The following is an 11,020-nucleotide window of genomic DNA, read 5'->3' on the forward strand; positions in this document are numbered from 1 at the left end:
ACTCATTTTGAGAAAACGACCTTTAAAGATTGCAGTGAGGCGCTAGCTAAACCCTCCTGTTCTTTGGATGACAGCTTGCGCATCGACGCACTCCGTGAAGGTATTTCATGTTCAGGGTAAACATTTTTGATATAACCTTGCTTCGTGCAAGTGACAATTGTTGTCGTCTTCTCTGTGAACGTTTTTTTCGCCGTTCTTTTGGCATTTTGAGATTTCAATTTCTAGCTGAAAGCTAACCAGGAAGTGTTTTAGCACACCACGTGACGCATCTGAACGAATCACGTTGTCAGAAATTGACACCAGCCAATGAGATTTCGTTTCTTGGTTTAAGACCCCTTTGTGCTTTCACGATTGGTTGCTGATACAAAGGAAATGACCATATTTGGATCCGATGAGATTGTGCAGGAGAGACACAGCTTTCCAGCGATACCTCTGTTGACATGGTGCACACAGCGGTCGCGGTACTTTATGTTACGTTAGAATGCTAACTTTTGGTGAATTTAGGAGAAATCTACAGACGCAAATAGACAAACTATAGTAAAATAAACACTTAAATGTGTATTTTGTACGTTTTCCTTCCAAAAGCCTGAAAGAAAACATGTTATGGAATCAAAATAGCACAAAATCTCAAAATTGACCAGTACTTGAAAAACGATGTTTTTGCCTGCCGTGTCTCGCCGTCACAAAGAGTAACATTATTAAAATATTTTTACATTAACAGTAAAATGCCACTTGATGCAAAAATATGATCTAGAAGTATATTTATATTAACATATAATGGAAAAAATGTCTGCACTATGATTACTTTTGTACTGTTAAGTAGGATTTTATATGCAGGACTTTTACTTGTAGTGGAGTTAGACAATAATTGGTACTTTTTCTCAAGTAAAGCATCTGATTACTTCTTCCACGACTGCCTACATAGCCTATATATATATGTACAGTCTACTTGCCCCTCGGAAGATCTAAATATCTTCTTATTTACATTTTTATTTTATTTTGATAACAAAAAACATTTTGTAATTAGGCTTCCCTTATCTTCAGGAAATGTTGTACAATATGCACGAAGATTAAAAAACAAAAGAAAATGGGTAAAGAAAATAAATAATTATTACATTTTATATATTCTTAATCCTCGTCTTTCTTAGTGTTTAGTGAAGATTGACAAACAGGCGTAGTGGTGCAATACCGCCACCAACTGGACAACAGCGTGCAACAAAGCTTATGAAGGAAAAAACGCTTTCAAAAACCTCTGATTATTTGAATCAGTTTACAAATATATTGTAATAAATTATTTAAATGTTTTTTTTTTTAAAAGTTCTCTGTTTTTATTTGCCACCAACCGCCCAAGTATATTTCAGATCTGTGGGAAACACTGTTCACCACTACCGACCTATGGTCCAGCCGAACCACACACCCATATTTGAGTCTGACCGTGCATTTTATTGACAGAGAATGGGCCCTGCGAGGCATGTGCCTGCAGACATCGTACTTCCCGGACGACCACACTGGCGAACTAATAGCCCAAGGGTTACAAGACTCGCTGGCCTCCTGGAAGCTTCGAGAAGACCGTCTTGTTTGCATGACTAGGGACAGCGGTTCCAACATGATTAAAGCCTTGAGACTGACTGAGTGGCCCAACCTCCAATGCTTTGGACACAGACTTCACAATGCCATCAGTAAGTGGCTACACAATGCATAACAAAGTGCTACATGTATGTATAAAAACGAATTGAATGGATTGATGCAGTTGCATATTAGGTTCAGTGATGGCTTTAGTGTGGGGGAGGGGAAATGCGAGAAAACCTATCTATTCAGTAAAAAAGTCTGGAGCCTTGATACAGTTATGCATAGTTGCCATAAGTACATAAATAATGTAATACTAGTGTGTGTGCGTGTATGTAGGCTACGCATTAATTAAATTATACTTACAGTGTGAAACATTTTATTTTCTTTGTCAAACAGAATTAAGCTTAATTAAGAAGTGTTAGACTATCATAATGTGTAAGATAATATGTATGCGTGTGTTCCTGTGGACACACTAGGCTATGTGTTAAAGAGAAACACATGCATCAAATAATTTAACACTGTAACCCTCCCTCCTCCCACTGTTTTGTGCTACAGCCATGTCCTTGTATTGTCATACAGTTTTTTCTTGTGTTTGTCTGTCATGGAAAATTTATAATAATATTTAAATCATAAAAAAAATACTATCACAATGTGTGAATGCTGTCCTTGTCACATTGATTAAATGGTTCCATTCTAAAATGTTCCTTTTTGGTTTCTTCCCTTTTTCTTTCCTTTTTACAGTGAATGGTATGAAAGATCCACGGATTGACCGTGCCATCGGGGTTTGCAAAAAGGTTGTAAGTGCCTTTTCCTTCAGTTGGAAGAAGAGAAGAGATATGGCAGTGGTACAGGCTGAGCTCGGTCTACCATCTCACAACCTCATCACCGAGTCCCTAACCAGGTGGGGTTCGAGACAACTGATGGTAGAACGACTGTTGGAACAGGAGAAGGCCATAGCACAGGTCCTGGGAGCAGACAAGAAAAGCAGGCACCTGGTGCCCACCTGGCAGGACATTGACGTGTTGGAGTCAATTAATAAAGCTGTAAGTCCACTGAAGGAATTCACTGATGCCCTATCTGGTGAGGCCTACGTGAGTGTCTCCTACCTCAAACCGGTAATCCACCTGTTAAACAACAGCCTTCTGCAGCCAGAGGAGGGTGAGACCGAGCTCACCAAACAAATCAAGAGCAACATACTCAACTACCTCAACAATAAATACAATGACCCTGTAACACAGGAACTCCTGGACATGGCCTCACTCATGGACCCCCGGTTCCGGACAACCTATATAGCAGATGACGAAGTGGACGGAATCAAGAAAAGAGCTGTTACAGAGCTGATGTCTCTTCCAGCTGAGAAAAGCAAATCCCAGCCGGGCACATCTGCAGGACCTGCACCAAGAAGAAGCTGCTGAACCTGTTACAAAGAAGAAGAAAACTCTAGCAAGCTTCTTCAAGAACAAGACACTGACCGTGTCGTCTACCTCCCAGTCAGAGCAGGACAAAATTGAAGCTGAGCTGTCATCCTATTTGTTGTCGTCTGAGACAGACCCTGATAAAGACCCACTGCAGTGGTGGAAGCTACATGAAGCTAACTTCCCAAGACTGAGTAATCTGGCCAAGAAATATCTCTCCATTCCTGCCACAAGTGCCCCTTCGGAGAGGGTTTTCAGTACGGGGGGGGGACATTGTAACATGCCAAAGAGCATGCCTCAAGCCAGAGGCAGTAGACAGGCTTGTCTTCCTCGCGAAAAACCTGTAGACAACTTCCTAGAAAGTTAAAGGGATGTTATTTTGTTTGAGGGTATTTTTTTATTATTCATTTCATTATCATTATTTATTATTTGTTGTATTTCATTTTACAAGTTTTTTCAGGGATGGCCTACTCAAGAAAAACAAATTTCAGTTTGATTTAAAAAAAATCTTTGCACATTAATGACAGCCAAGTGGTGCTGTTTTTATTTTATTTTTTTTATTCTTGAACAACTGATTTGTTCACATAGGCCTAGACTACTTTTTTTATTGTGTTAATAAAGAAAATATGTATTTCAATGTTGCCTTGGTCTGGTTTGTTTAGAAAAAAACAGAAAAAAATCGAGGTTTAAATCGAAAATTGTCCATTAGTAAGAAAAAAAAAATCGAGATTTTATTTTTAGGCCAAATCGCCCAGCCCTACTTTGAGCACACAATTACTAGAGACCTGATCTAGGGGGTACAACTCTAAAACACCCATATGAAAAAGATCGGTTTACATTTTAATAATCAAACGAGTATATGAACATAACCAATAACTTACCATAGCCAATAACACATAAATGTAACTTATTTTATTTTTGTTGTTCATTCATATCTTATTTTACCAGTTAACATTTATTTATTTATGCATATTTTTGTATCTCTCCAACTTTAAACGATATTTTTGGTTTACTGTCCTATAGTATACATTGGAATGATTTCAAACCTGTTTTTATTTATCCTAATAATTATAAAGGAGTGCCTTGGAAATATGTGTTTACATAATTTGTGGTCAAAACGTTTGAGACCCACTGAGATAATTTAGACTAAAAATCTAAACACTCAGAGAGTCCTTTACCTCACTGAGCCTTTCAGTCTGACAGGAGAGCTCTCCTCCACCCTGGTTGTAGAAACATTTACTTCTTATATCCGTTAGCGCAGCTAGCACTAGATTGATTCTAATAACAACAGCGCCAGTACCAGTGCGCCCTCTCTCTCTCTCCCTCGCTCTCACTCCCACGCTCACACTTTGGCTGTGAGCTGCGGGCGCCTGATGAGCCAACATCCCCCACTTTCATCACTTACAGCGCCCATCGTACAGGGCAAATGAAAAGTGTAACCGGGGTGAAAAGGGTGTTACATTTACTTAATTATGAATGTTGTTACATCAAGGCCGAAAATTAGGATGAGCGTCAATGGTCAAAAATGTTTTTTCCCCTCCCAGAGCTACCAGCGCAGCGCCCCCCAGATCTGGCGCCCTAGGCGACCGCCTTTGTCGCCTATGGCAAAAATCGGCCCTGCCTAGTAGGCCTACATTCAGTGGCAATATCTCAAGATTTAGCAAAAATACACCTTTATTGAATATACAGTAACACGAATACTACAAATCCAAACTGTTAGCCCGGAGTTCATATCTAATTAAATAAGGAATTACAGATTACTGACATTATTTAAGTTTCATTGCATTACTATCAAATGTAAGCTTATTCTACTTGCTCACTACCAAATGTAAGCATATAATACTTACATATGTTAGTTAAGCAATGTGTCAATAATTTTAAGTTAAGTAACTTCACATTATTAAGTTTTAGTCATGTTCGCAATGCATTATGGGAAAGAGAAGGATCTTTTAATGTGCCGCAGCCACGTTTCCAGCTCGCAATTTCTCAGTCGGACGCAACCCCACTTTGAACGACGGACTTGCACCACTTGCACCCTTCCACCGCGCTGTCTACACTTCCAAAGGAAGGACGCTGCACGGCTGCCTTATCTACTGAATCTGGTGAGTGATTTAGCTAACAGGGCTTGGTTGAATTCTCGTACTTTTGGGTGTAACACAGCCAAAGGAAGTATCAACTGGCGGGAACACGGTGTGGGCTTCTCTCGCATTGTTTAAGTACTTGTTAGAGGAAAATAAAATGTTAACAGACTTTGACAGTTACGGATACATTCGAATAATGCTGCCGTTTATTTTCTGAATTAAAGGTCCATTCGTTCCGTGGAACGGACTTTTTATTTTGGCGGAAGCATTACGATCATTTTTAAGTCAATTAAATCATTTAAAAATCGATATTATGAACAATTTTTTTTTTTTTTAGTATGTAGCCGTGTAATAAGAGGTAGAATGTGCTGCTAGGTGGTCATTAGGGGGGGGAATCCCCGCAGTGTGATCATGGAGCCCGCGGAGGGATCTAGATCTTAATAGCGACCGCATTAAGTTTTCATTTGATTTACCTCACTTAACTGCAGCACTTCTACGCTACTGCAGTCAGGCAATGTGTGTTTCCCTCGCTTTTGTTAACTTTTACAGAGCGATAGTAGGCTACGAGGTGCAGATAGTTTTAAACAGATAGTGCTGTACTTTTTTCACTTGTTCGTGTTCACTGAAAGACGTAAAAAAAAAATCCACCCAGTTGCTGTTTTTGTCACCTTTCTTTTAGTCGTGTGAGTCGGACACAAGCGGCAAACTGTGGGGTAGAGCCGGGAAGCCAATACGGAAGTGCCACACACTGCAGTTCATATATTGGCCGATAGGCGATGGCTGCAGAAAGGAGCAATTTCCATAGACCCCCATGTTAAAATGCCCGATTTTACAGCAGAAAAAAACATGTTTCTACCCCTGGCTCCATACATTTTATTATCGATATAGTTAGATTCCACCTTCATGATTATGGATCTGTGAGTGAATTGTTTTCTAACGCGACCCTTTATATTTATATTAGGTCTTAAAGTTTGTGCATACATTAGGGCGTGGTCACTTTGATTGACAGATACGTGCCTCACTGTCAGCTAACAGCAACTTGTCCAATCTGCTAGGCTACAACCATAGAGGCTACAACGTTAGTTAGTTGTAGTTACTGTACTTGATCCTTTAGCTGTGTTCGTGGTGATCGTGCCTGTTAGGGAATATTGTTACAAATACCAGATAATTAAAATGTCGTGCTGTGCGCTTCAATGTACTAACAGATCTTCCAAGAAGTCTACTTTCAGCTTTTTTCGGTGAGTAAAATGATAATATTATACATGTTAACCCCGTTAGCAGGTGTTTGTGTTTGTTAGCTTAGCCTGTTATGTAGCTTATTAGCCAGCTAAGGACGTAACCCTTTATACATATATACAGTTTAGTTTATGATTCAGCCTTGGGTAAGACTTTTATACTATATGGCTATGACGCCCATAATGCTAAACGGGAGCAAATGTTAAAAGGGGTGGGCCGCCGGAGTCCACGCCGCCGAAGCTAACGGGGCTGCAGGGTGCTAGCTCGCTAGCGCGTCCCGGCGGCCGTAGCTAGCACCCTGGGGCTCCGTTAGCTTCGGCCAGCGGCGGAGTCCGGCGTTATAACTGGAGATCAAGGAATGCATCGTAACGCGGACTTGGTTCGCCTGCAGCCCGCTGTAGTATTAGCTAAATAAATGATGTTGAGCAAGGCTTATTAAGCTGAACACCGCCACAATTATTCTGCTATGTATCGGTACTTATTTTATTTTATTAACGTGTGAATGACAAGCATTAAGAATAATACCAAATAGCTAATTATCTTGCAGATTGTCTCGTTTGATTATGAATGTAACGTTTATATAGTGGAACTACACTGTTTTATCAAAACCAAAGTGCCACGCAGTGACTTGGTATGCATGTATTTCAGCAGGAAATGTGCAACCTAGATGACATTTACCAACACAGACTATATAGAAATATTTGTAAAAGTTGTTCATGCGTTACTAAGTGAATGTGGCATTAACCCTCCTGTTGTCTTCGGGTCAAATCTGACCGATTTACTACTTTCATCAATCATGTTTTACATTCGATTGATACTGAGAGCATGTTAGCTTAGCTTCTTAGCCTGAGCTAGGACTCGAACGTCACGCTCGTTGGCAGCAGGTCCCGCCCTGTCCCGCCTCAGCTCCGCCTCTTTGCCCTTATTTGGAGAAGGCGGGAGAAGGCGGGAGTTAGACTCTGACGACACCGTCGAGCCGTTAGTGGCCGACTCCGCCTACTAAGGGCTTCACGGCAACTCTGCAGAATCCTATGGGTGACGTCACGGACCCTACGTCCATTTATATATACAGTCTATGGTCGGACACCACCCCACATTGAACGCCGGACGCTCGAACCCTGCCACCACAGGCTGTCTCAGGCTTCCATCATAGGGAGAGGAGGGTGGCGCTTGGACGGCTGCTTTGTGCTACTACATCAGGTGAGACGCCATTTAGCTAACATTAGCGACCACATTACGTTATCAGATGTTGTTGATTAACGTCCCTTAAAGGTGGGGTATGTAATTTATTTCAGAAACACTTATTGTTATATTCCATGGAATGCTCTTAACATCCCGATAGCAATGCATATATGAAATGCTTTGACAATAAATACATACAAAATGTTCATCTGTGGAAGCCGTAGCGCTGTAAAAAGCACGACCAATCATTTTAGCCGGCCCGGCTAAAATAGCTGGATGGCCTACCTGCCTGTCAGCCTGAGAGGGGTCTGCCTGCAGGTTCCACTCTCAGGAACCTCCACTCTCACGGAGGTGATGAGTCCGCTCACCATGCACTTTGGGTCGGCCTTGGGCAGGCCTTTTGAACCCCCCATCCTGGTTCTCGTAATAGTTGACTTAGCCATTTTTCGCTCAAACCATGGAGGAATGTAACGGGAGTTAACAGGGGACTCTGCCCGCCTCACGAGTGCCTATTTTCGGACACTTTTTGTCACTTTTTCCCCGGTTTTATTAATTTTTCTTTTTTTGGCTATTTCACCCGGTTCCTTCTAAAGGGGACATAGCCCGGTCTCGGGTGTCCCCCTACGGCCTGTGTCCAGCCGTTCCCCCCACCCCCACCCCCACCCCCACCACTCATCCATATATTAACCGATTTTGACAATTCTTGTTGCATTTTTGTCCTCTCTTCTCACTGATAGAATGGCAAACGCGACCCACCATCGGAGGGGCTCCACCGGCCTAGTGCCGGTGTCCTGGCGGTCGGTTCCTCCGAACTGCGGGTTCGACTCTGATGGCCGGGAGGGTGTGCTGCGTCTCTTCCCGGGCCGGGCCGATATGAAGCGTGACCAAGACGCATCGTCTGACTCGGGGGTCCCACCACGGGTCCCGCAGCGGGGTGGAGGTTCCAGGCTGAAACCTCCCCAGGTTTGTTTGTCCTTTTGTGTTCTAAATGTAATGTTCATAAAATGTAGTTATATCCTCATACCTACTTAAATATCTGATTTTATTAAGATATTACTGTGAGAAGTGCACAGAGGCATCTTGAAAAATCAGATGGTGAAGCAAGCAAAAGCTGTCTAAATAAAAAAAATGCACTTATTTGTTTCACCAAGGATGATTTTATTTGACAGTTTTACATGGTTTGTTCTCTTTTGTGTTTCAGGTTTATTGCGAGTTCAACAGAGTGGTGGGGAAAAATCTCAAGGACAACTTCTTCGATGCACTTGACCGTTTCTCTCCGAGCCTGATGGACCTCTTCAGGAAGAAGAAGGGTGTCACTGGCCAATTTCTGTCTGAGCTTTTAAGTCAGACAAAGGTGGGTTTACTTAAGATAACATCTGTCTACCCAATCTCTTTCCTCTCTCCTTGTTCCTCTTCTGTCCCTTTGACTTCCTTCTCATCTCTTCTTTTCTCTCATTTGCTGCTCTTGTCCTGTCAATTTAATTGCATCTCTTCATGTGTCATTGTTTCCTCTTTTCCCTTGTTCATTTTGCTTTGCTCTTGTTTTGTTTCCTATTCTATTCTTTGGTCAAGAAGAAATTATGTTCTCTCCCTTTTCTATTCTCCCATCATGTCATCTCCTTTTGTCCTCTCCTTTACTTTCAAGTATATTTGCAATAAAGTAATTGTGTAGAGTTTGTAGAATGTATTTGATGAATATATGACCATTCTTTGTTATCTCCACTATATTCCAGACCACTGAGCCAACAGACATCAGATGCCTTTGTGTTCGGGGACTGCCAATCATCTTGGGGGATAAGCCTTCTGCCTTCTTCAAGACCTGCACCGTAAGTGACTTTAACCCTTGTGTTATGTTCACATTTTGCACCCTTTGGTAATTTTTGGGTGAAATTGACCCGGGACATTATTCAGACTTTAAAAAAATACGGAACTAAATTTAACTTACACTATTCCTTATATATATTGTCTTTAACTAATTCACCAACAATATAAATGAAATATGATATGTTTTTTAAATATGTATGATGCTTTTCATTATAAACAGTGGAAGCTACTTTTTGGTGGACGATGTAGAATTATCTGTCACTCTTTATTTCTCTGTTAGGATGCGGCTGATAAGGAGGTGTACAGTCAAACTCCACTGGGAATCCTCTGTGTCGGAGAAAATCCTCAGCTCAACCCATCTAGTGTGGCAATCGTCTTGGAGGGGAATGTGGTGATGGATGGACCGGCTAACCTGCCTCAGGCCTTCTGTGTCCTGTTCAGACTCATTTATGCCCTGCAACTGGAGTACCCAAAGTGCATGAAAAACACTTTCCACTTTGTTCAGCAGGTGATATTAAAACTTGGTAAAGTTGAGCTGGCACCCAAAATTCAGACTTTGAAAAATCAGCTTACATTGTGAAACGGGGTTCTGAAAAGTTAGCTACTGTTACATATGGCAAGTATTTAGGCTTCCATATTGCATTTTGTTGTTGTTGCATGTTTGCACTGTTTGACCTATTAAGCTTGTTGGCATTTCCATTTGTGTTTTATTCTATAAACTACTGACAACATCTCTCCCAAAAGTCATTTAGAGCATTTATTTGCAGAAAATTACAACTGGTCAGAATAACAGAGAAAATGCTGTGTTTTCAAACCTCAAATAATGCAAAGAAAACAAGTTCTTCATTATTAAACAACACAATACTAATGTTTGAACTTAGGAAGAGTTCAGAAATCAATATTTGGTGGAATAACCCAGATGTTTCAATAACAGCTTTCAATGCGTCTTGGTTGCTCGCCACCAGTCTGTCACATTGTTGCTGGGTGACTTTATGTCTCTCCTGGCACACAAACTCAAACAGCAATGTGAAAGGTGTTGCAGCCAAGACGCATGAAAGCTGTGATTGCAAATCTGGGTTATTCCACCAATTACTGATTCCTGAGCCCTTCCTATGTTAAAACATTAGTATTGTGTTGTTGAAAAATGAATTTTAAATTGTTTTCTTTGCACTATTCAAGGTCTGAAAACACTCATTTGGTATTTTTTGTAAATAAACGCTCTAAATGAGAATATTTGGAGTTTGGGATAAATGTTGTCAGTCATTAATTTATAGAATAAAACACAAATGTTAATCCAGTTTTTACCAATAGTAAAACGAGAGAAACTGGTAATTTTACAGAGGTCTCTTAATTTTTTCAGAGCTCTACATAAATATATAGATCTATATATCTTTATATATATATATATAGAGATTGCTATTGTTTCATGTGAAAAATGTTCTCAGGAAAATGTATGGTACAATATTTTTGCCACAGTTTGTATAGGAAGCTCAATTTCATTGTATCCAAATGAAACACTCAAGTTTTAATAAAAGGTAAAACTTTATTTTTGTGTCTTTTTTCTTTTTTGTAGTTGACGGAATAAAAAATATAAATACGAAATGTAACCACTTTCAACTAAAAATTCTAAGTTAAATAATTGGAAAAAAACAATTGATATTACACAATATTTTAAGTAAAATCAACTTCACATGAAGTGGATTGTACTTCAAA

General features: G+C 40.5%; 1 protein-coding gene across 4 annotated transcripts in view; it reads left to right on the forward strand.

Annotated features, from left to right (window-relative positions):
* Nucleotides 1–10,670, forward strand: part of LOC117545708 (zinc finger BED domain-containing protein 1-like) — an 11,565-nt gene extending 895 nt beyond the window's left edge. Inside the window, exons 1-5 of one of the 4 annotated variants that reach the window (XM_034215623.1) lie at nucleotides 4,590–5,086; nucleotides 8,221–8,446; nucleotides 8,685–8,837; nucleotides 9,217–9,309; nucleotides 9,588–10,670. In XM_034215623.1, the coding sequence (XP_034071514.1) occupies nucleotides 8,222–8,446; nucleotides 8,685–8,837; nucleotides 9,217–9,309; nucleotides 9,588–9,887 (771 nt within the window). In that variant the 5' untranslated portion in view covers nucleotides 4,590–5,086; nucleotide 8,221 and the 3' untranslated portion in view covers nucleotides 9,888–10,670. Of the gene's footprint in view, nucleotides 1–1,452; nucleotides 1,680–2,310; nucleotides 3,575–4,589; nucleotides 5,087–7,397; nucleotides 7,502–8,220; nucleotides 8,447–8,684; nucleotides 8,838–9,216; nucleotides 9,310–9,587 lie in introns of those variants that run through there. The other 3 variants (XM_034215624.1, XM_034215625.1, XM_034215622.1) reach the window with 3 other exon arrangements.
* Nucleotides 10,671–11,020: the final 350 nt, after the last annotated feature.

This window comes from Gymnodraco acuticeps, unplaced genomic scaffold (genome assembly GCF_902827175.1).
Source record: "Gymnodraco acuticeps unplaced genomic scaffold, fGymAcu1.1, whole genome shotgun sequence".
NCBI classification, from domain to species: Eukaryota; Metazoa; Chordata; class Actinopteri; order Perciformes; family Bathydraconidae; genus Gymnodraco; species Gymnodraco acuticeps.